Consider the following 27,205-nt stretch of genomic DNA (forward strand, 5'->3'; position numbering starts at 1 on the left):
CCGTTAGAGCCCAGATTCCTGGCTTATCAGCCAAACTGGAGCCAAGCTCACTCTCTGTTGTCTAATAAAAAGCTGTCACTGAGGTATGCTCTGTCCGTTTATATTTCCATCTCAATAAGATTCCAGAGAGATAGGCTCAACCAGGTTGTCACTTTCTTTTTTCAAATATCACTGTACGTGCATGTAAATAGAAGATCTGCTGCAGACACATGACGTCTGCTCCGTAACGGCTCCATGCACAGCTGCTGACTCACTGGCCAAACAGGCCTCTGGTCGAAAATGCAGGAAGGAAAATCCCCGCTCAAGTTTCACAGGAGCATCGTCTGGGACTTTTTTCAGATGATTCTGCACATGTTAACAAAACCTTGTTTGCAAAAACGTCAAACTTGTTTCAATGAGAAAATAATATAACTCAATGTCTTGTCAAAAACCTCAGACTTCCAGTTCCAAACTGTTTAAAATTCATGGAAGGTTTGGGCTAAAACTGTATTATGAAGTACAACACCAGAGTTCTTGTGTCACCCAAAAAAAATCAATCTTATCAAATAAAATGGAAATGTCCGCGACGGAAAACTTCGTATTGTTCAGTGCAAATCATTTATAACTTGCTAAGATTTTAAACCTTGTTTTTAGACATTCAAAATATTTTTACTTATCTTTACACCTTTTGAAGCTTTTCTTCAAATCAGCACAGTTGAGATTTTTTTTGGTCTCATTTAGAATCTCGAAATACGGAAATTAATGATAAAATGAGTCAAAATCCTTTGTTTTAAAGTTCAATAAATGTTAGACTGGCATTCATTGTCATTATTGTTGTCAAAATTTTGATTTATGTTCTTGGAATAAGTGGTAGTTTTAAATTCTGTGATAACTTGCACTAAGATTTTGTTCTAATTGTGTCCAGATTTTGTTCTAAAATGAGTCATTTCCACTTATTTGACTACTTTTTTGTCACTGTAATCAAAATGAACAATTAGATATATAAAACTTAAACCATTTGCTCAGAACTAACAAAAATGTATTTATTATTGGGCTGTAACATTCCATTTAAAGATGTTCTTTTTAAAATAACTGCTGCAAAAATAAACATTTTAAAAATTATCTGGCAAAGTGCAGCTATTAATTTATATCAGCTCCATTTATTCATAAAGTGCCAGCAAGTTTGTCTCAAGACAAAACAGCAAAAAACTATCATTTATGAGTGTTGTAATCCATTTTATTCCAGATCAATCCAGAGATTGACAGGCAGAGATTTGCTGCCTTTTTAATTTCTACTCAGGTGAAAGAGTGCAGTGTTCGGAGTGCTGCAGAGAAAACCTGACATCAAGGGCACTTCTTTTAATAGCGCCACAGCTGTGGTAACCAATCAACGGAGCAAAGACAGCTTCCAAGACTCAGACTGTGCTTTGCTTCAGCTGCTGCACCACTTTGGAAACCACTAAAATTATTTGTGGTGGTTCAACCCTTGCCCCCCGCTGAAGCTCAGGAGACTTGCTCAGCAGGTCAAACATGCAACGTCCCGGTGGGGGACGTACACCTGTCCGCACCTTTAGTGACAGCACCAGCCACAGAACAAAAATCAGATTGGAGTTAACACATTAAGATTATGTCACACACAGGAAAAGATGAGCTCGTGTGAGGGTCCATGCAACTCAAGATGCCATAAATTAAGTCATGATTTTTACTTATATATATATATATATATATATATAGTTGGATAAAGCTTAATCTTTGTTTCAGTGGTTTGGAGGAAACAGCACCCCCTGCTGTCTGAAGCACCCATCCATCCATCCATCCACGTTCAGAACGGGCTGTATCCCTTTCGGGGTCACGGCCCTGCTGCTGGGTAAAGGCGGGGTACAGCAGGTTACCAGCCTGCTGCAGGGCCACACACTCATAGGGGAAGTTTGGAATAATCAATTAACTTAAGAAGCATTTTTTTTTAACTGCGGGAGGGAGCCAGAGTGCCTAGAGAAAGCCCACGCATTCATGAGGAGGACATGCAAATCCCACACACAAAGGTCCCGGACAGGATTTGGACACGGGCCTTCTTACCGTGAGGTGAAAGCACTGGAGGCCTGCGCTGTTCCTTTTTATACACCCTTAAATGCATGTTTGTGTTGGTGCATTTCTTTTCAAGTTTCACAGCTTTTGTTACATATAAACATGCAAATCCTCATTTGCTGCTGCAGTTTAAATCCAGCACTGGATCAGTTCTTTCTGTCAAAAGTTCTTCACCTGAAGAGACCATAAAAATAAGTTTTAAAGTCAAAGGAAGCACATTTCTACCTTTTTTTGTTATGAATTTGAGTTGATTTCAGAATTTATCAAGTCGAATAAAATAGCTAAATTAAAACAGCTAAAACCCGTTCTTTTTACATGTTTTTAAATTTTGTGCATGAAGTTTTTTTTTCTTCCAAATAGTGTAAACTGAAAGAAAATGCGGAAGAAAAATTACTCAAAGCAATGAACTTTTTCCATATCCAGAGTAAACAAATGATTAAATAATTTAGGCCTAAACACATTTGTACTGCTTTCTTACAGCCCCCTACAACCCCCAGATAATTTCACCGGCGCAACAAAAATGGCGAGCAATGTCAGCGCTACCGTACAATTTTGAGACAGATGCAGGCTGGGATGAAAAACGACAACGTGCATTGATCTATTTGTTCAGAAGTAGATGCATCAGAATGGAGCAGAGAAGGGAGCCTCTGGCCTGCCAATTGTAGCACCAATATCACTGTTACAATCTTTTTCCAGTTGCATCATTGAAACTGCTCCTGTTTCACAATGATTTGAATAAAGAAATACTCAGAAATTCAATTTTAAGATAAATTTTCCTTACATGTGTCCTCTATCACGATACCACAAGAACATGTTAAAATTTTATTTCTATTGGAAAGGGGGTCTTAAAGAAAAAATACAAATATAACCAAACCAAACTTGAGTATTGGTGTGCAATGATTCTATTTTTTTTTTTTAATCTAATAATGTAAATTAATTTATGGAGCAGAAACAGTCTGGTTTATTATGTGTTTATCTGCTCTGAATAATGGGATGTTTCCTCAAAGAATAACGATGATATAAACTCCTTCAAATTGTTAAAGCTGGCGTTGAGTCTTTTAAACTTCCATAGGTTCGCCCTGAATAATTGTGCACATGCGCAGACGACGTCACCGCGAAGAACTTCCTGGATTGAGGGGATTGAGACATCGCGATAGGCGGACTGCTATGCAGTTCAGCTGCAGGGGCCTGACGCTGGAATGCGAAACTACAAGTTATTTAGTCGAAACAAACAAATAGGAAAAGCCAGCATTTTAAAAACAGAGCAAGCCCTCGATGCGTGTATGGTCTCCAGCGTGAGAGAGCCTTAACATCCAGTAAGTTTTGATAGACCACCAGTTGGTTCTGTCCACTGTCTTTTAGCATAGTTACATGGCTAATCCATCAGCATTTGAAACTGACAGCTGATCAGCCAACACAGCCAAGCTAAAGCTAGCATTAGCAAGCTAACGGCTTGACAGAAGAGCAGAGTTAATCTTGTTTAAAGTGTTTCTTTTCTTTCTTTTTTCGTTAGCGGATTTGCACTGCTGGATTAGGCACAGGTAGCAGCGCGTAGTCTGACTCGAGCATTAATGCCGTTTCCGGTTTGAGCCTCACACACACCGCGCACAGGTGCGGTTTTTTAGGTTGAGTGATGCACTTTTAAGCTAACTAGCTGGCTAGGTGGCGATGGTATGTCGTCGTTTCTTGGTTTATTACTATGATTAAACAAATATCAACAAAACCAGCAGGTACTTTGCCAATCAGTCCTTACGTAGGATAGTAATCAATAAGCTATAGTTGATGTGGTCATTTATATATTTATACTTTCCACGTGATTGGATACATAATCTGTCACAACTGGATTGTTTGATTGCTTTTTTATTCCTGGGAGCAGAGAGTGCGTTGTGATAAATAAAAACAGTCCATCTCTGCAGGTTCACAACCAGACACCACCTGACCAATCCGTTTCTTCTTCGTGGTTTTTGTCCTAAGGGAATGAGAGGAGACCGGTTATTTGGACGCATGCAGCTTTGGGCTCGTTGACCCTCTGTGTTGGCTCAGGATGGCGCAGGGAGGATCTCAGCTCGACTATCACATCTTGCAGGACCTCAAGCAGCGTTTCCCGGAGATTCCAGAGGGAGTCGTGTCTCAGTGCCTTCTGCAGGTAAACACCAGGCTTATTTTATTAGCTAGGGCTGTGACGATGCATTTGAATTTGATCAACGATTCGATTTGTATAGGGCTGCACGATATGAGGACAACTCACGATATGCGATAATAGCGATCGATATTGCGATGACGATATAAATTGCGATACATGAGCAAATAGCAAAACAACTAAATACATAATTTCCATTTCACTGCAAGAGTTTCATTTTAGAAAGAGTCTATTTAACTTAAATTATACAGTGATCCCTCGCTATAACGCGGTTTACTTTTCACGGTTTCGCTACTTCACGGATTTGCATCATGCATTGTGTTCTGCATTCTGATTGGCTAAAAATTCACTCCGCTTCTTCTCTACCTGTGCGTCAATAACGTTGCAGTTTAATATGTCCACGAACATAAAACAGCTTGCTAAATTTACATTACGTACGTGCAAATCATCTTGCAATTTCGAGTTTCTCTGCAACCCATAGAAAAAAGAGCGACAACAACTGCCTATCACTATGTTCTTCTCCCGAACAAACACACCTGTACCGCGGGCTTCAAAAGAAGAAAACACTGCAGAGCAGAGTCAGGATGCAGCGGCTCAGTCTGTAGAGCAGTGAAATACACCTGAGTCACTATTTGTCCGACTGTACTTTGTATTTTTAATCATTTTAAATTTTCTCCCGTTTAATGCAATTACTCGGGTCGCGGTGGGCGGGGCTAATCTCCGCAATTTGAAGCCTTCTGTTAAAATCGATGATTAAAATTATTATTTGACAGTAAAGTACAGAAGTTATTTGTTGAAAAAAAAAATTCTAAAGTACTTTGATTTGTGAAACAAATGCTTGAGCCTGTAAAACGGGTTGTTCTTTCTTTTCAATGCATTATAGAGCATTTAATTGTATGATAATTCTAAAAGAAATACAGGTTTCTACTTCACGGATTTTGCCTATCACGGGTTCTTTTTGGAACGTAACCCCCGCGAAAACCAAGGGTTTACTGTACTCCAAATGACCCTCGTCTTTATAGGAGGTGAGCATCTAGCATCTATGGTCAATGATGTAAAGGGCTCCATTGGTCAAATGCATAAAGGGATTTATTTGATTAAATACTTCAAGCTGCCATAAGATTGTTTTAGCACTTTTGAGGTCATCATTTATCAAAATTTTTGCTGAGTTTTGCGACAATCGTATTGCACAGCTTGACATTGCCATAACAATAAATTTGTGATTTATTGTGCAGGCCTAATTTGTATCATAATCGGTGGTCTCTGATAAGGTTCATTTTAAATGATCCGATTCACTGACCTAAAATCGATCCAGGACATCTTTAGCCAAAACTTCAACCAGTTATGGTAAAATAAACGTCCCGTCTCAATCCAAATGGTAATTTCCAATATTGATATAATAAATTTATTTTATTTTGAAACTGTTTTTATAGGGCTTTAGGTCAATTTGATTACCAACTTGCCTCAAGCAGACCAACCTGGTTGGATGGTAGGAAAATACATCAATTCATCAATTAAGTTAATCATTACACCTGTATTATTATTTAGGCCTGGGCGAAAAATCGATTGAATCAATTAATTTGAATTTTTTGTTACGAGCGATTTAAAAAATAATTACATCGAGTTTTTGTGTAATGGCGCATTTTTGGCTCCCCAGAGCTTCCGTGGCGTTAGTTTCACACGGTAGCATGGCGAGCGACAAACAACATCATAGCACACACGAAACAGCAAGCGACAACATGGCTACCGGTGAGAGGGGGAAGTTTGTTCCCAGGAAAGGAATAAAATCCTCTGTTGTTTGGAGCTGGTATGGGTTTGCTGCCACAGACGTGGAGGAAGAGACACCCCCCCCCCCCCCCCCCCCCCACGCTGCAACATTTGCCCAAAGCCCATCACAGTCAAAGGCAGCAGCACCACAAACCTATTCCAACACCTGAAACGGAGACATCCACCCGAATATGGAGAATGCCAGCCTCTCCGAGGCAAACAAAACCGCAGTGACCAAAAAACAGCTAACTGTAGCGAATCCTTTGCACAAGGCACCGCATATGACCGGAAAGGGGCACGGTGGAGAACAATCACCGACGCGGTCGCTTTGCCTATAGCCAAAGACATGGTACCCATATATACCGTGGAGAAGACGGGGTTTATTCATTTAATTAAAACCTTAGAGCCCAGATTTGAGCTGTATTGTTAATGCTACTCTGAAGGTGAATGTTTGTCTCCTTTTAGTCTAGATTACAAAGTGTGACTTAAAACACAGCTGGGACTTTGATTCCAAGACTGTGTTCATTTATTTATTATTCAACCCGGAAATGGGGGTTACATTTGTCTTGCGTTTAATTAAAAAAGAGCAAAATTTGCTTTAAGTAGTCTGCCGTTTGTACTTATTGCCTTCCTTGGGGGGGGGAAATCAAATAAAAAAAAAGAATTAAATCTGAGATTTTATTTTTAAGGCCATATCACCCAGCCCTAGTATAATCAGGACTTAAACATTAACAAATATAATCAATATAAAATTTAAAGCAACTACTAGTTGTCTATGTTGTCAGAATCAAAGATTTCCACTTTGTTCATTTAAAATCACCATTTATTAGACAATAGTTTATCATTATCAAGTAAAATTGGTTTTAAAATTCAAATTTGACAAAGAAATTGATGTTTAACTGAACCCTTTTTGTAAATAAAATAAAATGTGAAACCTTTAACTCAAATTCAAAACAAGTTTAGGTAAACCTTTTCCAAATTTCTAAACATTTAAGTCGCAGTTTACTTTTATTTTTGTAATTTCAGATATATTTTATATTATGGAACACGGGTTTGCAACCTTTAATGCTTAAGCGCCCATTTAGGCCAGTTTCTTACTGACTATGTTCCACTTAACAGTTTAGAAAAATACATTTTGTGTTTTTGTTGCTAATAAGCCATTCCTTTTTTTTAAAAGTTGCAAAAAAATGATATTTTTCTATGTATATTTAGCGCTTTGAGATTTTATCTAAAATGTAAAGTGCATTCTAAATAAAATTTATAATTATTATTATTAGTATAAAAAAATAGTTTTTTTTTTTACTTTTGACAGCAGTCATGCAAGTTCCTTTCAAAATAAAATCCCTCCTGTGTCAATAAGATCCTCCTGCTGCAGCAGATTTACTTAAACATAATTAAATAGAAACACAGGGGAGCCAAGTCAAACATGGTATTTTCTATTATTATGACCTCTGCACACCGTCATCCTTTTTCTCCTTTTACTGTTAAATGTAAACATGACAACATTGGCTTATTTTTTTAATCTATACTTGTAAATGGAGTTTTATACTCTTCCTCTAAACAGTAACTGTTGACACTGTTGTGTAGCAGAAGATAAGAATATGTGCTTCGGTCTTATTCTAATAATAAACCACTCTGTCAGTAGATTACATTTCACAACCTTTTTCCTTAGTTATCTGACTCATTAAAATCGAAACATAGAAGATCAAACTTGATTTATTAAAACAATGAACCAGAACAGCAAAACGTTTCTTTTTTTAATTGTTTGCATTTTACTCAAAAGCCAAAGAGCAACAATGGAGGGATAAAAGAACCGCATGTGGCTCCGGAGCCTCAGGTTACAGTCTGCAGCCGTATGACTAACAGGATGCTTAAAAGTGGAGAATAGAAAATAATACAAACTTAATCTCATGGGAAATATATTTTTATAATTATCCATTGTGTGTCTCTTACTGGACTACATGAGTTTGAAAATAGTTTTCATTTTAGTGAATGAAAGAAAGAATGAATGAATAGAGCTTTATTTATATAGCACTTTACTACTCCTTAAGGATACCAAAGTGCTTTATAATAAAGTACAAAAATAGTTTAAACAAATTAAGAACAGGAATAAAAAAACAGTAAAATTACAAAAAGCAATAAAATACACAAGACTAATAAGCAACAAATAAAAGGAAACCATACTTGTAGTATTGTACCCTTGACTTCAGCTGGAATGTTAAATAAGCATCAGTTCGTATCATTTTGCTGTTTAATTACCAACCTTGTTTATTACAGTTGCGATGATCTTGATGGTTGGAAAGAAGACAACCTCTTGACACTTGAAGTTCCTTCAAAAGATCACTCAGAGTGCTCTCTCTCTTGCAGAACAACAATAACCTAGATCTCTGCTGCCACCTGCTGGCCCAAGAGAGCAACAGATACTTGTATGGAGAGTTCCATCACAGTCCAGAAGAGGCGCGACAGGGCCGAAACCCCATGCTTCACATAAACCTGCCCTACCTGGGCTCAGAGGCCAGCAAATCCAATGGAACAGGTGTAGGTCGCTCGCTTGTGCACAGTACCAGTGACAGTCACATAGAGCCGCAGCGGCCCAGCTACCCCGAACCCATGTCGGCTCCTGCTACCGTGGCCCCCTCGCCTGGATACAACCCTTTTTTTATGAATGATCAAAGCCGCTCGGCTAGCACGCCCACCCCTCCGCCCACGATGCAAGGCATGTCGCCCACATATTCACGTTACACCATGAACCCTGTAACCGTTGATCTTCCGCCAAGTATCCCCAGCGTCCCCCAGGTTCTCCAGATACCTCCTGGACACTACGTTAACAACAGCAACGCCACCCTCTACATGCGACCTTCGCCTTCTCAGAGCCCGCAGCCGGCGCCCTGGCCGTCCTCGGGCACGCCTGTCTATCAGCATCAACAGTCCCCCTACAGTACTCCGAAGTACGGCTCCCCGTATAGTTCGCCGCAGCATCAGGTCCAGCCGCAACCTGCGCACCAGCAATATGTCTTCCTCCCCATTACCCCTCAAACCCCTCATAGCATGGGCTACCATCACCAGCAACCCCCCTTGCAACAGCCTACAGTTTACAGGCACTACCACACGAAAAATCCCCTCGCAAAACAGTTTGAGATAGAAGGTCAGCGACCCCGCAGTAACTCCCCCGTGCACACCCCGCATCCCCAAGGAAACCTTTACATGGCCACCAGTACTTCGCCCAGCTCCCCTTCTAGAAGCATGAACTTCAGTGGATCTCCGGGGCCAACGGCTTACCTTCCCGGGATGTACTTGCAGCCTCAGGGCTCTGCGAGGCCTCGGCCTGCGTCCTCCCCGCAACCGGCCCAGTCGGCCTACACCTATAAAAAGAATCTTTCCCCGGGAGGCCAGGCTCAGAGGCCTCCCAGCTCACCCCCTGTCGCTGAAGCTGAATCTCTTCTGAACATAGTAGACCAAGGGGAGCACAGCGCCGCTCCTGCTCCCATCCTGCCCATCTCTGCTTTGCTGGGGAACAACGCTAATCAGTATCACCAAATGCCCAGACGCTCAAGCTCAGGCTCCGATGACTATGCCTACACACAAGGTAAAGGGTCGCTGTTTTTCTCCATTTATTCTGTTTTTCTAATTACAAAAAACCCAACAGCCATTTAGGTTAAAATAAGTTATTAGGATGAACTACTGACCCTATTTTACTCCAAAGTGGATCATGTTGTTTCTAACAGAGCTGTCATGTGATGCAGCATACTGTGTATTTATTATTGGCAACACAACTCCTTTTGTCATTTTTGCTTCTGGAAAAGTTGACCTTTTTAACCATTTTTGTTATTTTCTGCTCACTGTTATTCAGTTGATACACAATAAATAGAATAATTTTTTAGATTTGGAGCAATAAAATGCATATACTACATGATTTATTTGTAACTGCATGTGTCCTCTTGCTTTAGTATTTATTCTGTAAAGGAATCTGTGTTGCTGTGCTGTGCATGTCAGTAATGAGCGTCTTTGCTGAAGGTGCGAGACGGCCCTGAAGCGAGAATCTGCGTTACTTTAAATGGGTAATCATTCTATCGTCCCTGCAGCTCTTCTGCTTCACCAGCGTGCCAGGATGGAGCGCTTGATGAAGCAGCTGAAGCTGGAGAAGCAGAAACTGGAGCAGCTCAAGGCTGATGTCAATAACATGGAGTATGACGCCCTTCAGAGACGCTTTCGAAGAGTCAACTCCACAAGTCTTATACCCAGGGTAAGGTCGGAGCACATGCCCAGACACACTCGTGTACGGACTTTAAAATTCTGACAGACGTGTAAAAACCACCGCTCTAAGTAGGAATAGTTAATTGATTTGATGAATGTTTACAGTCATTAAAGCTCTTAAGGCTGTACATTTTACTGGGACAGAATTTGGTTTTACCGTCTTTGCAGCTCAAAACCTAAAGATGGTTGATGCTGAGAATAATTATCTTCTTCAAAGCCAAGCTGTGATTAAAATGCAGCAGCAAGCCACAGTCCCCCTAGAAAGTGAGATTAAAACAACAAAAACGTCAGGAAGGAAGCACGGAGAATATTCCATCAGTCTAAAGGGAACTGTGTGTGTATTGACTGCAGCCTGAAGAAATGACCAGACTCCGGAGTCTCAACAGACAGCTGCAGATTGATATTGACTGTACACTGAAGGAGACAGATCTGCTGCAGTCCAGAGGTACGCACACTTGATTACACACGATTACACATCCCCGCATGAACCTTTGGAGTGGGTTTCAGGTTTATTTGAAAACATCGATTCTGAGATTCCAAGCCCAGAAGTGCAGGGCCCAAAAATAATAAATGAGGATCCATCATGATGCATACAAATGCAACCTTTTTTTTTTTTTTTTAAATCTGCTGCTAGTCTGCAGCAGCTGAGACCAGTTTGACATTCTCTGCCGTGTGTGAATGGAGCTTTGCTGTTATGTGGTCCCTGGCAGCAAAAAGCCAGACTTTGGCAACAGGCAGTTTACCAATATGAGGCCTTTCTGTCATCTGTCATAATCGTGATTATTGAGCTTGTAGTATATATTTATTTACTGCAATGAAATGCATATGAATCTCTCTGTCAATTAAAACCTTGTATTGTCTGAATTGTTGTACATAAACTCCCTTTAAACCGTTTATTCCCATTCTGATGATTATTAAAATACATTTCAAAACGTTATGGGAGCCTTATTTTTAGCAAATATTTGTATTTTACTGGGATTTTTCTTTCTGTCTCTGCGTTAAACTTTGTAGTCTTACAAATGGCTATTATGCAGTTTTATGTTTTTTCATGGTTTATGTGGCTATAAGGTTTTGGAATTGTATTTAAATTTTATTTATTTAACTTTCCTAAAATGAATGAATGAATATCAACTTTATTAGTTTTCCTTAATCTGCAATATTGTGCTTTTAAAAACAAACTTCCTTTGTCAACAGGGAAGTTTGACCCCAAAGCAATGAACAGCTTCTATGACAACATTCAGCCGGGTCCAGTCGTGCCGCCAGAACTTGGGAGGAAAGGTGAGAAAAGCTGCAAAAGTCCATGCAAGTTTTCAGCAGTGCAACCTGAGAATTCTACTGTTTTGAAGTGTCAAATACTTCAAAAACCCACTCTGATGAAAATGGGTTTTTTAACACGATCTTGTGGTATTTTTCTGATTGTGAAGGACATATATAAAGAAACGTTAGCGTAAAATTGTCTTTCTGAGTATTTCTTTATTCAAATTGTTGAAAATCCGGAGCAGATAGACTAATAGATCTGAGTTGGCATCTGGCTCAGATCTGTACGGCTGGATAGCTCCAATAGTGCTCGTTGCATCAGTAATCTTGGGGGTGTGAGGGGCTGTAAGCTGGTGGGAGAACATGTAAACAGAAATCTCTCGGCAACTGGGAGGGGATCGGTGGGCGGGGTTGCCTAGAAAATGTCCTATGTCCTAGAATTCGACACAGGTTTTTAGGTTTTGGCTAAAAAACTGCGTCATCATGATCAAAAGATCACTGGTGACGCTCTGAAAATAGATGAAAAGATGATCGGAGTGGGCCTTTAATGTCTGTATTTTGTTCCTGAGAGCTCGTCTGGCCTTAGTTGGTTGGCATAGAAATGCAATAAAAAGTCATGACATTTGGCAAGTGTTTCCAGATGATTTGAGTGGTTGTTGTCCTCTCCACGGTTCAGGACATCCTTCTCTATAGAAAATGTGTCCATTAATGTGTGTTTTATTACTTCTCAGAGGGGGAGCAGGGCTCCAAGCCAGTGTTGGCGCCCCAGAGAGATGAGGACTTTGAAGGCGCCCAGTGGAACTGTGAAAGCTGCACCTTCCTCAACCATCCTGCACTCAACCGCTGTGAACAGTGTGAGATGCCGCGCTGCACCTGAAGTTCAAACTGCACTGTATTACCCGTCCCGCTCTCTCCCTCCACAAATCCTTGGGGCAACGCCAGCCCCAGCCGTTCTGGAGTCCGTCCCGAGGCGTTTCCACTGTCGATCAATGCATAAGCCCCTCCCACTCGCCGAGGATGAGCCAGAATCTTTCCGTCAGCTCGCTTGTCCTCTCATTCCGGACATTTGTGCACTATGGTCACTGTTATTTTCGTGGTGGACGATGACTCCCCTGACGTCTTCAAAGACTCTTCTCAAGGCGGTTATCAAGAAGCGGAGGTGACGCACCACAGACGGCAGAGATGAGGAGAAGGGACTGCGGTTTACCATTCCAAACAATTCCATGCAGAAGTGACTGACTGCCCTGTTTACACTGTGCCCATTCCTGAACTCCTGAATGGAGGCACCTCCCTCCCACTTCAATCCAGGACCTGCTCCCTCTGATGCTGAGATGTTGAAACATCGACAAATAAGTTGTGACTAATGTTAAAAGTAGACTGTACACTGTATCTGGCTCTGTATGAGAGCTGATTTCACTGAAGAACACTACACACTTGCATATGAGTATATTCCTGGTACTTGTATGCAGATTATACCACCATGTATTATGTGTTCAGAACATGATAATTTCCTGTGCAAATGCCTCAACTTGCTGTACTTAATAAAGGAGCTGATTATATGTGACCTGATCACAACAGATGCCAGGTTTTCAACTGATTCTTCCTACGGTGGCCCTGAAGTTCAAATCACATCAGAAAATATCTAAATGCAAAACATGACACAAAAAAGAAAAACAAATAATAAAAATGTTACTTTTTAGAATTCCTGAAACCAAAACGTGAACGAAACATTTCTGAAAACAAAAATTATTTCCAGAAGTCAAAATAAAATGAAACTATAAGAAACCGGAAAAAGGTAGGTGTAATGTGTGCATCACTGATGGGACGATGTTTCTTTACCTTTTTAAGGGGAAGTTATTTGTCTCAACAGACGATATTTCTTTAATTTTGTCACTGCAAAAGCTCAACCACCATCATCCAGTGATGTCCCAAAATACCCATCCTTTTTTTTTTTTGTTCATGTATTAACATTTCTGGAAATTACTTTTGTTTTCTGAATTTTTTTTAACGTTTTGATTTCAGGAATTTTAATTTCTATCATATGTTGTTGTGATCTTTAATATGTTTTTGCGCTGAGTGATTTATTGATTCCTGTAGATTCCTTTAAAAAAAAAAGGTCACACAAAACACTTTAAAAATGTGTTTTTATTTTTATTTTACCCAATAACACTGCAGCAACTGTCTTGACGTGCACTCACTCACTTTAAGCGATGGTCAGGGTGATTACATGTATAAATATTATAAATGATTTGACACCAGAGCCTGTGAGTGCATGGTTTTTCCACATCATTCCCCCTCCGTGTGATGTGAACCATACAGACTTGAACTACGGTGAATGTTGCTTTTGTCAGCTCTAAATGCTGCCTGTTCTATGAATGTTCACATTTCCTCACAAAGCAGGAAGATCAGGAGGCATCACATGGGGGGGCTTCTGTGAGCGCATGCCGGGAGCAGTCATCATGGATGCATGTGCGCACAGCAGGCCCGATCATTTGCCAGATCTCTCCTTGGAACGAATATATTATTATTCACACGGCACATACATAAAGCCGCATAATTCACACACTTCATGAGGTTAGGGTATGACAAGCGTTCATATGTTCCTCCTTTCAATTACCAAAGTGATGGTGGAATGTTTTCTTGGCTTGGTAGTGACTTCTGCCCTGGTTTTAGCCTGAAATAGGACAGAATGAAAAATGTGTACACCCTAACGTCCACTAAGTGGGCGGGGCAAGCTCCACATCTTAAGTATCAGGGGAAATCTAAATTCTTGCCTGGTCTTCCTTGTGTTGTCCCCATCAGGATATCACTTCAATAGACCGTGTTCCTCTCTGCATTGCTCTTAGATTACATCAGTCTTTTCTCCGCTCATTGGTCCACCAGTTGGTGTGGATATGAGGTCACAGACTCCATCTGTTCCCTCATCCTTCGCTGCCCAAATCTAAGACCTGCGGGAATTGCATTTAAAGGAGACACTGAATTTTGACATTAGTAAAATACTCCTAGAAGCCTTTCTTTTTCGGAGCGGGGCATCCTGCCAAGCCCCCATAGAGAGCCTGCAGGCCTCAGTTCAGGGTTTAGGGACAGAACCCCTGTCTGATCAGAAACATTTGTTTTTTTTTCCAGTTCTCCAGTCTGTGGGAATGCATTTATTAGTGTGTGAAACATAGTCCTGGCTTTTGTCTACTTCTTAGTAATAGTCTTCATAGTTCTTGGGGTTGAGGCAGTAGAGGATGGCACCTCCGAAGGAGAAGATTGTGGATCCCCAGGCCAGACCGTAGCCCCAGTTGAACTCGTGGTAAACCCTCAGACTGACGGTTTCTATGAACTTGATGGGGAACAGGACCAGGCTGCACACCTGAAGCACCACTGCAAAAGAAGGGGAGATCACATTATTGTGCACAATAAAACAATAAAAGACCACAGTGAGGCAGATCAACACTAATATTCAACAAACAGGCAAATATGCACTGTAATGGAAAGCATTTAAGAGATACTCCAATGACAATCATGTTTTTGACTGATTTTATTGATGATGGAGGACATATGTGTGTGTATATATATATAAAGAAAATAAAGCTTAAAATTTCATTTCTGAGTATTTAAATCAATGTGAATCAGGAGCAGACGAAAAAAGATAGCTTGAAAAAGATTGTATTTGTTACATAGAAATTACGATGGGAAAGCCAGAAATATTACTGCAGCACTAATGTTAGGTTAGGGGTGTGAGGGGCTGTAAGCCAGCGGGAGAGCGTGTAAACACAGGGATGATGGGAAGTCGCGGAACGCTTACTCTGCACCAACAGTCCCACCCACATTTCAGAAGCCAATTTCTGAGTAACTAAAGCCACTCTGCAGAAACTATGTCCTTGAAAGTAACACAGATTTTTTTTTTGGCTACAAATGACAATCATGATTAGAAGACCACTGGACTTTTAAAATAGATCAAAAGGTGATCAGAAGGGGACTTTAAAATAGGTTTCTGTTTTCATGACGGTCTTTTGTTTTGTGGATTATTCATTTTATCTTGCTTTTATGAAGTCAATCTTCTTTACATACCAGCAGAGAACAGCATGACAGCGATGGTCTTGTAACAGCGACTCCTGGATCCAAAGCAGAGGGAGATCAGGGCCACGAGAAAGGAGAACAGGGTAAGGGCTGCTCCCCCCAGCAGCAAGGCCAGTGTGGCAATCTGCCAGTCTGAGAAAAACATGGGGACAGAGAGGAGGGAGGCGGTGAGGGAGGAAAGCCATGAAATTACTCTTAAGACACACAGTGACATGGGTATCTTTGAAAAAAAAAAAAGAGAGAGGACACTCCAGTGAGCCGTGTCAGCTCTGCAGACAGGGAGTGAAGACAGAGGAAAAGAGGTGAGGAGGGAGAAAAGAAGAGAGGAAGGGTTACAGACCACAGTGGTCAGTTTAAAAAAAAACATGGATCAGACCGCCAGGCAGAGTGTGTGGAGCATTACCACCCTTTAAACCCAAACTATTTTTGGTTTAGAAGCTGGGAGAGCTGCACGGTCTGAGAATCTGGAGAGATCTCATGATTTTTTGATGCGAGCAACTGGGAATCAATGACCAGTGGCAAATGAGAAATGTGACTAACACGGCGAGCAGCTCTGGATCCCGGCGCAGGAGCTTTTGGCTGACGGGAAACAAGCACATGCTTGCTTCGCAGAGATTTCAAGCGCTTCAGTAATGGATTCCAGCGCAGCAGAAAAGGGATTCTTTGAGTCGACCCAGATAATGAGCATCCCTCCATCTTCGGCTGATGCCAGCTCAGCAGCATTCTCAGCGTTTTAATTCAGATTCACTCAGAAAATAAAACACTCAGCCGGAAATAGGAGCCATCCTGGCCTTTCTCTCCCAAGATGGACTTCCACCTCTAAAAATCAGGAAAAACTTGACCCAATGAATGAATTACCTGAGGATTTTGGATGCACATTGATGAGGCGAAGGAGCTCTTTCTTAATTGTGATGTGTTTTCGTATAAACAGGCAGAGGATGTTATGGCAAAGTGTTTGATTACACCGGAAGAAATCCCTTAAATAACTGATAATGAAGGGAAGAAAAACAAATATCACCGTTTGAAAGTGGAATGTGCTGTTTACATGGACTAAATGTACTTTTGGCGGGACTTAACTGCTGTTTCTTCAAGAAAGAAAGTATTGTAAAGACAGATTTGTCTCAAAAAGAGGCAGAAAATCGTGGGAACAAGCGTTTGTCAGCGGGGAGAAAGTGACGAGACATAAGCTGCTTAAAATACAAGTCCCCACTCTTTTTGGAGGGAAACCAGAGCCCCAGCAGCCGAAATGTAAACAAGCATCAACCACATGTGACCAAGGAGGAGGACAGGATTTAGAGTTTATAAATGTGCTCTGTTGATGTTGAAGGGAGTCCACACTAAGCAGAGCAGAAGCCTCTCCCTCCGTCACAGAGCAGAAGGGGTTACAGTGGCTTGACCTGCACTGGTCACATGTTCTGGTGGCGATATCTTCAGCAGGTCAGCTCTGTGCCTTCAGCCCAGCCTGCCTGCAAGTACATGTTTTATCAGTGCCCTTATGAAACCGCTGGATGCAGAGAATCGCGTCAATTTGGAATGGAGTCTGTTTGCTGCGCGAGAATCACAGCCAGGGTTTGAGTGCTTAGAGGCTTTGACGAGCAGGAAGCGCCAAACTTTTAATCTGAGCCCCGCGTGATGACAGATGGAAAAAGGAGATACGGTACAAGATTCCGTCTGAACATTAATTACTGGTCCCCTGTGTGGATGTGAAGTGTTAATCCCCAAACTAACCCCCTGAGGTCCCACTTTGGTCTTCTTATTTGGCAAATTTGTGTCATGGAAGAGCCTCGAGTGTCCTTTCCTCGCGCTCGATCTCACTGTCCCGGGACAGCAGGATGCTGAATTGTTTGAAACAGGAAGTCTTCAGTCAGAAGCTGAAGGTTAAAGGTTTTCAACTTTTCAATAAGACCAAAAGTGAGCTCCAAGAGAGTAAAATGCCACTTTATTACTGTCTTTTCTCGTCATTCTTTTGCACACAGGCGTCACATTCTCATCTCACACCACCCTGTCATCAACTCATACTGCATTCCAGCATGCGTCCAGTCTGACCTGATCTGATTTATATTTTAATAAAGAAACACCTCACTTCCTCTTCCAGGATTAGAACATGCTATTCTTTTAGAAAAGAAAATGTATCGTAGGCGCCTGCTGCAAACTTTCATTTATTGCCTGTAGCCTAAAACTAAGCAGAAATATTTTAGGAGGAGGACAGACAAGAGGTGCAGAGACTGGTTACAGGGATCAAATCAATAAGACTAGCCATGCACAAGCCTGAGGAAATGGGAAGTTGACTGTGTGCATTCACTGTGGTATGCTGCTGCCACTGAAAGCTGACATGCAGACTTTATGTCTTTATATGGCACCAAAGTGCACTTTGTCTGAGCTGATCCGGGGAAGGAACGGGCCATTGTGACCCACGGTTACTCATCTCAGACAGAAAGAAAACATTTAGTCAGAGCAGCAAAAACACAATTCACCATGGAAAGGGATGGCCAGGGGCACAAAAAAAATAAAAATAAAATATTTATACACAGAAAAAATGTAAGGAGCTTCACTCGGGGAAAAGACAGAATAAGATAGAAACATGGGGAAAGTACTCCAAAAATACTTTGGGGATTTCACTTTTTAAAATGTACTTTTATTTGGCAGTGAAAATGTTTTTCTATACCTTTCATGAGAAACCAAAATAACAAGTAAAAATCTGCTTTTAGTCCAACTTTAATTGATGCTTAGTGACAGAAACATGAAAGGCGTCAAGAAAAGGACTCAGTGGAGATTCACAGGAAAGAAACCTTGATATACTTATTAGAGAAAACCAAGCATTTTTGGAGTGCTTGGTTGTTTCCCTGGTAACTAATCTACAGGCATCTGGATCTCTGGGGAGCTCTGTATTTCGAGTTGCCCCTGTTCTTTGGCCGGTGAAGAAACCCACACAAAAGGCCGGTTTTGTGAGCAACAAAAGGCCAATGAAACCCCAGCTGGACCGCTCTGGCCCAGGAAACATTCTCATATCCCCTTGCGGTGAACTTGGCAAAATTTTGAAGGAAACTTCTTTCTAAACCAAGACTAAAAATAATCATACGAATGAATTAACTTTAAGACTGGAATAAAAAAAATTTGTATCATCATACATAACCACATTTCTTTTTTGATCATTTCCCACTGGAAAAAGAGTGTAGCTTATTATTCCTATCTTGGTTGGTGTAGAAGAGTTTAAATTAACTAGGCAACAGCTTATTATAAAGTAATTAACATTTAGCACTCTCCTGGGTGATATTTTTTTAACTTCTAACCCACAGAACAGATTGGCTCAGCTCTGCACGGCTCTGCACTGTCTGCAGGGACCCTTTGTTAGCCTGGGTCTGAGCATCTGACATTCATTTAAATATGAATGTCGGGGTTTGCCTGCTGCACCCACCAGTCTTTTATAGGGTGGCACACAAAGCACCGACCCCAAAACCGGCACAAAAAACTTCCAAATATCAGTGCTGCGCACGCTCCTCACCTGTGGCCAGCGTGCTGCTGCAGGACCATTCCACGGAGCTGACCGGTTTCCAGCAAGAGTCCCACAGGGACAGATAGTACTGGTCCTCCGCCGTGACCCACGCCGGGCTCAGCGTGGCCCCAATATCCAGACAAAGCGCGAAGAAGACGCACGCGAGTCCCACCAACTTCAGGGGCGTCAGCGCCGACACCCGGACCTCCTCCGTGGCACTCACCGATGAAGACATCCCCCAAAGTTTTCTTTGATTTTTTTAATTATTCACCTAAAAATAACAGCAGCAGGTGGAGAATAACAGCATGTGTGGGTCCGCGTGGTTCCTCGGGACCATCAGCAGAGGCAGATTTGCACCCGCAGCTCGCACCTGAGCGTCCGGGGCTGAGATGAGGCGAGCCGCGGCTCTGTGCGCGCTCAGGACGCTGCTGCTGCTGCTGAGGGGTCCAGCGCTGCGCGGACAGGATGGAGCGCCCGGGCTTTTAAACCATGGGGTACGGCACCTGCTGGGTCCTAGCGCCGATACTAGAGCTGGGAATTACTCAATTTTTGCGAAGAGGCCAAATTTGCTGAGTTGAAAATGTGTGAGGCCCAGTGCATTATTTGAACTTTATAATAACATATAAAGAAAATCAATTATTTATTGAAAATTGTATTGTAATCTGATTCTTTTCATTTCTTCACATAAAACAAAATTGCATATAAATGCCCTTTTACCAAGAATACTGGGAATTTCTGATTTGAAGACCAGAAAAAACAAATAAAAACTTTTGTCATCATTTAATCTGGGTTCATGTGAAATTTGACATATTATTCACTATTGAATGCTCACTGTAAACTTCTAAATTGTATTCATGTGAAGAGTAAAATAAGACAAATAATGATCTCATTCAGCAAAACCCGTTGGTTTTGATCACAGTGAAAACTAAATATTTTTTTTCTTGTTTGGCCCTTAAGGCTCTGAAGGTCACGTAGCTACAGGTTGTAGCTACAAGATTAAAAACATCTTATTACGTAATTTAGCCTATCACGATCAATAAATTGTAGTTCTTAGAAAGTGCTGGGGACTGTGTGTTGATTTACTGGCAGGAGTCTGTGCACTGGTGTAAATTTGAACAAGGGCCTCATTTGGCCCACTGGCCGGACTTTGGACATATCTGGGTTAGGAATTACTAGAAAATATCCTACAATAAAATGGGCTGTAACCATATATAAAAATGTTTTGGACAATTTTACTTAAAATAAACATTAGTAATTGAACAATTACCCTTGTAAGAGAAAAAAGGACAGATTGGCATTAAAAGTACTTAGCTAGAGTATTTGTTTGTAAGTAGTAGATAAATACAATAATGTGAAACTATATTCTTTAGAAACAACAAAATGAAATCTGAGTATAAAGTAATATCCCTTAGTCCACAGTGATGCAAAAGTAGCATTGTGCAGAAAAGTGCAGCAAAAATACTGTTGGGGGTTTAATTACTTTTCAAAAGGTTAATCATGTGAAATTCATTAAGTTACTGTTGAAATGTAATAATTGAAAGTTACACATTATTTTTTCCTAACTTTCTTTGTTTGGACATTTCAAAAAATGGCAAACCGTTTTAGCATCCACCAAAGAATGTTATAGTTTTCTACATACAAATTATGTTTTATTATTATTTTTATAAACGTTTAAAAGTAATATTCTGGGTGAGGACAGTAGGAGAGTATTGAAATGTAACACGACAAAATCAAAAAAATAATAATTCGATATGGTCCTTTTAGTTACAAAATTGCTCATTTAAGCAATTCTTTTTATCAAAATATTTCACAAACATAACCATAAAAGTATCAAAGCACCCAAAAAAAATCAAGAGCTGAAAAAAGGCTTGTTTTAATTAAAAAAAAGTAACTTATTTTTCCGTTGACAAAATTCCCCTTTTTTCTCTCTTCTTATTTATGTTTACATTCATTATTCCTTATTCTTTCTCCAAACATCCTATGCACACAATGTATATTTTAGCCCACAGAAGAATTCTGATGCACACAGGCTTTAAACAAAACAGCATTTTCTTTTATTGAGAAGTGAAAAAGAAGAAAAGCAAGGAAACAAATGTTACCACAAGTGATTTCCATGCTTGACTGCATCACCACTATGATCACAAAGTAATTTCCCCTTAATTTTTTATATTTATTTTTTTAGTTCCTGCAGTTAAAATTGTAGAAATTGCCAGTAGAAAGTTGAAGTAAATAACATGACAATTGTTTTCAACAAACAGTGATGATTAGATTATCCCTTGTGCTATCTTAGATGACTCCACCCTTGCATTAACGTGTTCTCCCTACCATGACAAAGGTGGAAAGATTTCATGTAATCCATGGACACCAGTGAAGATCATAAATCATTGAAGAAAAAAGGTTCAGTGCACTGTCTAGTGGGTCTAGATGACCCCACTCCCAATGTTAAAGTGCCTAGGATAGAAAAAGGGATAATAAACAAAAAAATTAACTAAACTACATTATTTGTTAACATTATTTACTTTTGCATTGTCAATTGTCAATTGTTAATTGTCAAATGCAAAATCGACAAAAATATATATATACCTTTTTCCCGTGTTTTCTAACAAAAACTATTGCTTTTAATTACCAGCTATGTTTTATTCTAAGTACAGTAACTTAACTTTTAACTAATAACAATTATAGATTACTTTTCCTTGATTGATGAAGCAAAAGGATTATTGGCTATGCGTGGACTGTACTTTTTAATAATTAAATGTGCCTTTGCCTTTTGGGTTGTGGAAATCAAGCAAAATACCGGTGGGCTTTAATTTAACAAATAGGATACAGACAAATCAGTCGAAAAAAGGAAGGAGGAAAATAAAACTGAACAGAAATAATAATAATAGTAATAATAATAATAAGTAATTACTTAATAATGAGTAAAACAAAAAAGGAGACCAGAGATTCATATCTTACATAAATAGATAATTTTTGGCAGTTGATATAAAATAATAAAAGCTACAAACAATGGCTGATAATTTTTTGTTGTTGTTTTCCCTGCAGGTATTTTTGTATTACTTATTATTATATTACTTAATGATAAGTAATTACTTATTATTGTTATTACTATTATTATTATTTCTATTGAGTTTTATTTTTCCTCCATCCTTTTTTCGAAATGAATAGTCTGTACCCTATTTGTTAAATTAAAGCTTATTTTGCTTAATTTCCACCACCCAAAAGGCAAAGGGAAATTTAATTATTAAAAAGTACAGTCCACGCATGGACAACAATATTTTTGCTTCATTAATCAAGGAAATGTAATCTATAATTGTTATTAGTTAAAAGTTAAGTTACTGTACTTAGAAGAAACATAGCTGGTAATTAAAAGCAATAGTTTTTGTTTAAAAAAAAACCCACAAAGCTACAAACAATGGCTGATAATTTGTTGTTGTTTTCCCTGCAGGTATTTTCGTCAGGACTGCTGGGATTGATTGGGGCTGTTTCTTTAATGCTACGGGAGGGACCACCGTGAAAAACAGGGCTGCGCGCCTGCGCAGTGCGCATAGCAACTCTCGTTTAGCGGAGGGAGCAGGGAGGGGATCGCCCATGATTAGTTTGGGAAAGAGCGAGAGGTAAGCGCCGTCTATCTGGTTTCCTTTTTGTAATGAATTCTCGTTTACTGGAAAGCTTTATTTAGTTGTTAAAACAGAATTACTTCATTTTTCTGTGTTTAAAACTATTTGGTTTGAATCAAGTGTGGTTTAAATCTGTGCCGTAGCGGCTCTTATTAAACATCCCTGTTTATCAAACCAACGGCCGCTAACCACCTCATCCAATCGGATTACCGACTAGAATTAACCGCTGCTGGCCGTAACGCGTTTTAGAGAACAGCTCCGCGGCTGACACTCGACCGCTGGGGCTATTGGAGTGAGCGGCGGTGCTTTGTTTGGGATGCGTCCGCCCGTCGTCATCTATTTTGGGGGCAGTTTTGCAGGATTCCCGCATCACGCTCCTGTGGGAGTCCGTCCGGCAGCCGCCATTGGTCGCTGTCACTTCAGTCATGTATGCCGCGTGCGCCTCTGCCACACCCTTGAAGGCCTCAGGACCTCCAAAATAATGGGATATGAAGTAGTTTTATTTATTTAGAAAGTTTCAGGTGTTTGGAAGAATTTTCCTTTGTTCAGGTCACACACCCTCTAACCCCTCCTGTTTTAAAATAGCTGTCTGTTTTAGGAATCCTCTTTGCTAATTGCAGATTTGCCTGCATCAACAGCTTCAAAACATTACATTGTGTGTTTAACTTTCCACAGACAATTTACCCCCAAACACACTGGCAGGAATCATGGAAAACCGTAAGTTTATTGACACTAAACTCCTGTTTTTACTCTCACAGACTAAAGCCTTTCACATGATCTTTATCAGGTTTGTCAGAAATTTGACTTAAATGTGGTCTCAGCTCTGTCGTCCAACTTTAGGAATCTGTAGTTAGATCTTAGGTTGAAAACATTTCCTATTTCTCCCTCCTTTTTTGTGTTGTTGTCCCCCTTTGAAGTTGTCATATTAATAGTTGGCACACATAGATCGTGCTGTTAGTGTAAATGGTTTTCTTTATTATTTATAAAAGTGAATAATGCTCTGTTCTTTCCTAGTTCCGCCTCAAAATTTTTACACAGCCTAAAATGTAATCCGTATTCAAAAGAACCTTTGTCTTTTAAACTTAGAAATGTGGGCGCTGATCACTGTGGCTCTGCATTCTTTGTTTCATTCTCTGGTTTTCGGATTTTTCTCCCTTCTTTTGAGACTTTTTTCTTTTTTTTTTTGCATTTCTGCCTTCTTTTAAGTGAACTGTCACTTTTTCTTTGCTGCTTCACTCCTGCTGTTCTATTGACAAACCGTAGTTTAGTCTCCTCGTTTCTTGGCTGCTTGTTATACTTTTTTTTTCTCACACCTTCTTCTTGAATCCTAGTCACTTCCTGTACTGTGGCCTTGTCTTCAACCGTCCCCCCTCTGTTGTCCTCGCAGTGTTCCTGCCAGCAGACGCAGCCCACGCCGTGCTGAGGCGGCTGCGGAGGGCGAACTTCCTGCTGGAGGAGATTAAGTTTGGGAACATTCAGAGGGAATGCCGTGAGGAGATCTGCTCCTATGAGGAGGCCCGAGAAGCTTTTGAGGACGATGAGAAGACGGTGAGAACAGCAGGAAACCTGTTTTTTTTTAATCACGGATGTCTGCACAGGCATGTTTTACCCTAAACATTCCAGTTTAGTGTCGGCTACAAACACCATAAGATGTTTGAGTGCAGCTGGTACCACAGTCATGGTGTCCTCTTGTTTTATTCAGAACAAAGCTGTGATTTACTTGCTTTAAAAATTCCAAAACAGAAACGGCGTGACCACAAATATTAACCTACACAACAGTGAATGACATCATGTCTATTCTTTGTTGAATTTCTGATAAATACTTTGTCTCTTCTGGAATTATTTTGTGTGTGATACAAATAATAAAAAATGTGTACACATTCTTTTCAAATAATTTCCTAAATAATTTAAAATATCCCCCTACTGTGTTATTGGTTGGGACGTTGGAATCCTAAAGCAAGAGACGCAGCCAATGGAATCTCGGTATCTTTCCATCAGGAAATGCTTGTTTTTATCTACAGGAAGAACAGCCCAGTGGACCCCAGACAGGGGGGCATATTTGTTAAACTATTGTGAGAGGCCTGCAAAAGTCCCACAGATGGATGATCACAATCAACTTTTGTTTGGGTTTAGTTTTTTGCTGCCACTGTGTTGCTGTAATGCCAAGTATTCAAGAATCCTTTAAAGATGCATTTTTTTAACCACCTAATATAATAGTATGCTTTTGTATCCTACTTTTTATTGGGCTCTCTTCTTTGTTTTGTCATGTTACTTTAGTGTAACACTCGTGCTGTGTGTGGTGGGGGTGTCGTGAGCCATGTTAGTCTTGTTGCCGCTGACTAAGTTTCTTATGTTGCCTATTTCTCTGGTGTTGCTGTGCAGAAGCAGTTCTGGAATGAATATGTGCGAGAGAGCAGCCCCCCCGGCGGTCTGGGGACGGTGCCGGGCGGAGTCCAATCGTTGTACCTAGTTGTGCCGTTACTGCTGGTTCTGTTCGTCATCGCCGCCGTGGCCATCACCGTGTGGCGGTGTCACTCCCGGAAACCCTCACAGCGCGGCCTCGGACATTCACACCACAACCAGGTTCTGTCGACTGTTTCCTTAGACCATTTGGGGAGGGATCACCAGCACAGGGACCAAACAGAACTCAGTATCCACAGCTGCCCAGCCTTTCTGGGCTCAGGAAATACGCCAGGAAGCGCGGAAGACCCTCCACCGTCGTACGAGGAGGCCGTGGGCCATACAGACGTCAGGATTGAGACGGAACTTCCTCCACAGTACGATGATATAGTTCACTCCAGTTCCACCAGGAGCAGTCGTGGGCAAGTTAAGTAGACCAACCACCCAAACAGACGTCTTAACCTGCACTGATGGTGTCATAGTCTGGCACTTCTGCTGCCGTACCACCTGCCTCACATTCAACATGAACAACTCATTCACTGCCCCGTCATTTTCATGCAGGTTTTGTTGAACTAACTTTAGTGGAAGATAGAAGGGAGATTATCGCAGCGCTAAAGCTTTCACATTGATTTTGTGTTGCGTTGTAGCAGATCTTTCTAGAATGCAAAAATTTTAAAAATGCATGCAACCTAAAGCATAAAACGGCCATTATAAGTACTTATGGAAGTTTTAAAGCTCTTCAGTGCGCTTATGTTTTTCATCCCGTAACATTTTGTAAATACATTTGATCTCCAATTTTAAAGTGAAAGAAAAATTCTAGAGTTTCTAATGTTACATTTAACTTTAACTTAAGTTTTTCAAAACCAGTTACAAAAGAGGAAATTTTCTTTAACAAATACATTTAACTACTTAAGCCTTACAAAAGTTAACTGCATGATTAAGAACCGCCATATCCAGCCTCATTGTCTTTCAGTAAAGTGGATAATTTAATGAGGAAAATGTTAAGAGAATGTGGAAATGCATAGAAAACGGCACTTGAGCTGCTTTACTTGGCTTTTTGGGTGTTTAGTGCTGAGCAGCTGGAGTTCAGCCGTCACTGTGTGCAAACTGGAAATGACATCCCGTTTTATTAAAGGCAAACAAAACGGCTTACCGGTAAATAAAACCACCAAAACCCTTTGTAAAACAAAGTAAATAATTCCCTTTTTCACTTTATTGACTAGAATCTATGGGTTTTAAAACTGCCTTCTTTGATTAGGTGTACATGATCTCCTTTTAAGTCAATGCATTTACACAAAATGCATTAGACATTTCTGCAGACTGCGTCTGTAAAAACAGGTGCTGTTTTGTATCTGTGCTTTTTACCTGTTTGATGCATGACTTCAGCTTTTCCAGCTGAGGTTAGTGCCGGCTTTGAACCGTTAACACTCAGCCCGCTTATGGATCACGCACAGCCCCATTTGACTGACTGTGAAACGTCCTCTTGCTTGAAAAGCACGTGTGACCTCTGACTCGTTTCACAACGTGCACCTTCCACCAGCAGCCATAACTTTGCCCAGGAATCGAGGCCCGAATGCAGCAGAGAAAGAAACTTTGGAATAAACTCTAAATTGAGCTGTGCAATGCACTGCAATGGATTGTAAATGTGTATAGAGTAAATGAAAGTTGCATAGGAATGGATATTGATGTTACTGAACTGCAGTAGATTGGGACAAAACAAAGGCACTTTGTGTTTATACTCGAAGGGAGTTAGTAAATACGTTTGGTTTGAGGTTTTTTTAGCATCATTTTGGATGATAATGTAAATACTTGGAGGGATCTAATCTTTGGTATGCAATTTTCTGAATAGACAAGAACCAAAACTGTCCTCCAATGCAAATAAATGTAAACATTTCTCGTCCACACTCGCAGACCTTAAGCACTGATTTTTTTTTTTTTTTTTTTTGCACATTTGGTTTAAAATTGAAGCAAACTGCTGTTGGATTGGTTGCTTTGATTTGATCAATGTGCTGTTACTTGACTGTTTTTGTATTGCCTTATATAACAATGTCACATAAGAACTGTAAAGAAAACTTTAGCATTAACTTATGCAAAAGGTTGAATTTATTTGTAATAAGACATCTAATGTGTTTTGTCTTTATTTTT

At 40.4% G+C, this 27,205-nt stretch overlaps 3 protein-coding genes across 6 annotated transcripts; 2 read left to right on the top strand and 1 right to left on the bottom strand.

Annotated features, from left to right (window-relative positions):
• The first annotated feature begins 3,109 nt into the window (after nt 1–3,109).
• Nucleotides 3,110–13,061, top strand: tab3 (TGF-beta activated kinase 1 (MAP3K7) binding protein 3). 4 transcript variants are annotated; one of them, XM_011473862.4, is made up of 7 exons: nt 3,110–3,380; nt 4,039–4,210; nt 8,339–9,557; nt 10,054–10,214; nt 10,577–10,670; nt 11,420–11,503; nt 12,214–13,061. In XM_011473862.4, the coding sequence occupies exons 2-7, from the start codon at nt 4,109–4,111 to the stop codon at nt 12,357–12,359; spliced, it is 1,806 nt and encodes a 601-aa protein (XP_011472164.1). In that variant the 5' UTR covers nt 3,110–3,380; nt 4,039–4,108; the 3' UTR covers nt 12,360–13,061. The 4 variants fall into 4 exon arrangements, with proteins under 4 accessions (XP_011472164.1, XP_011472165.1, XP_078801909.1 ...); XM_011473863.4 differs by having other exon boundaries at nt 3,200–3,380; nt 3,981–4,210; XM_078945783.1 differs by lacking the exon at nt 3,110–3,380 and adding an exon at nt 3,400–3,605.
• Nucleotides 13,062–13,609: 548 nt separating this feature from the next.
• On the bottom strand, nt 13,610–19,501 carry tmem47 (transmembrane protein 47). The gene is made up of 3 exons (XM_004067718.5): nt 19,053–19,501; nt 15,542–15,682; nt 13,610–14,851 (listed from the first exon to the last, which is right to left on the bottom strand). Exons 1-3 carry the CDS (start codon nt 19,276–19,278, stop codon nt 14,673–14,675), a joined length of 546 nt encoding a protein of 181 aa, XP_004067766.1. The 5' UTR covers nt 19,279–19,501; the 3' UTR covers nt 13,610–14,672.
• Nucleotides 19,502–22,488: 2,987 nt separating this feature from the next.
• Nucleotides 22,489–27,189, top strand: prrg1 (proline rich Gla (G-carboxyglutamic acid) 1). Its single transcript, XM_004067719.5, has 4 exons — nt 22,489–22,657; nt 23,336–23,377; nt 24,048–24,208; nt 25,043–27,189. Exons 2-4 carry the CDS (start codon nt 23,368–23,370, stop codon nt 25,493–25,495), a joined length of 624 nt encoding a protein of 207 aa, XP_004067767.1. The 5' UTR covers nt 22,489–22,657; nt 23,336–23,367; the 3' UTR covers nt 25,496–27,189.
• Nucleotides 27,190–27,205: the final 16 nt, after the last annotated feature.

Source organism: Oryzias latipes, chromosome 4, assembly GCF_053564925.1.
Source record: "Oryzias latipes strain Hd-rR chromosome 4, Olatipes_Hd-rR_3.1".
In the NCBI taxonomy this organism is placed as follows: domain Eukaryota; kingdom Metazoa; phylum Chordata; class Actinopteri; order Beloniformes; family Adrianichthyidae; genus Oryzias; species Oryzias latipes.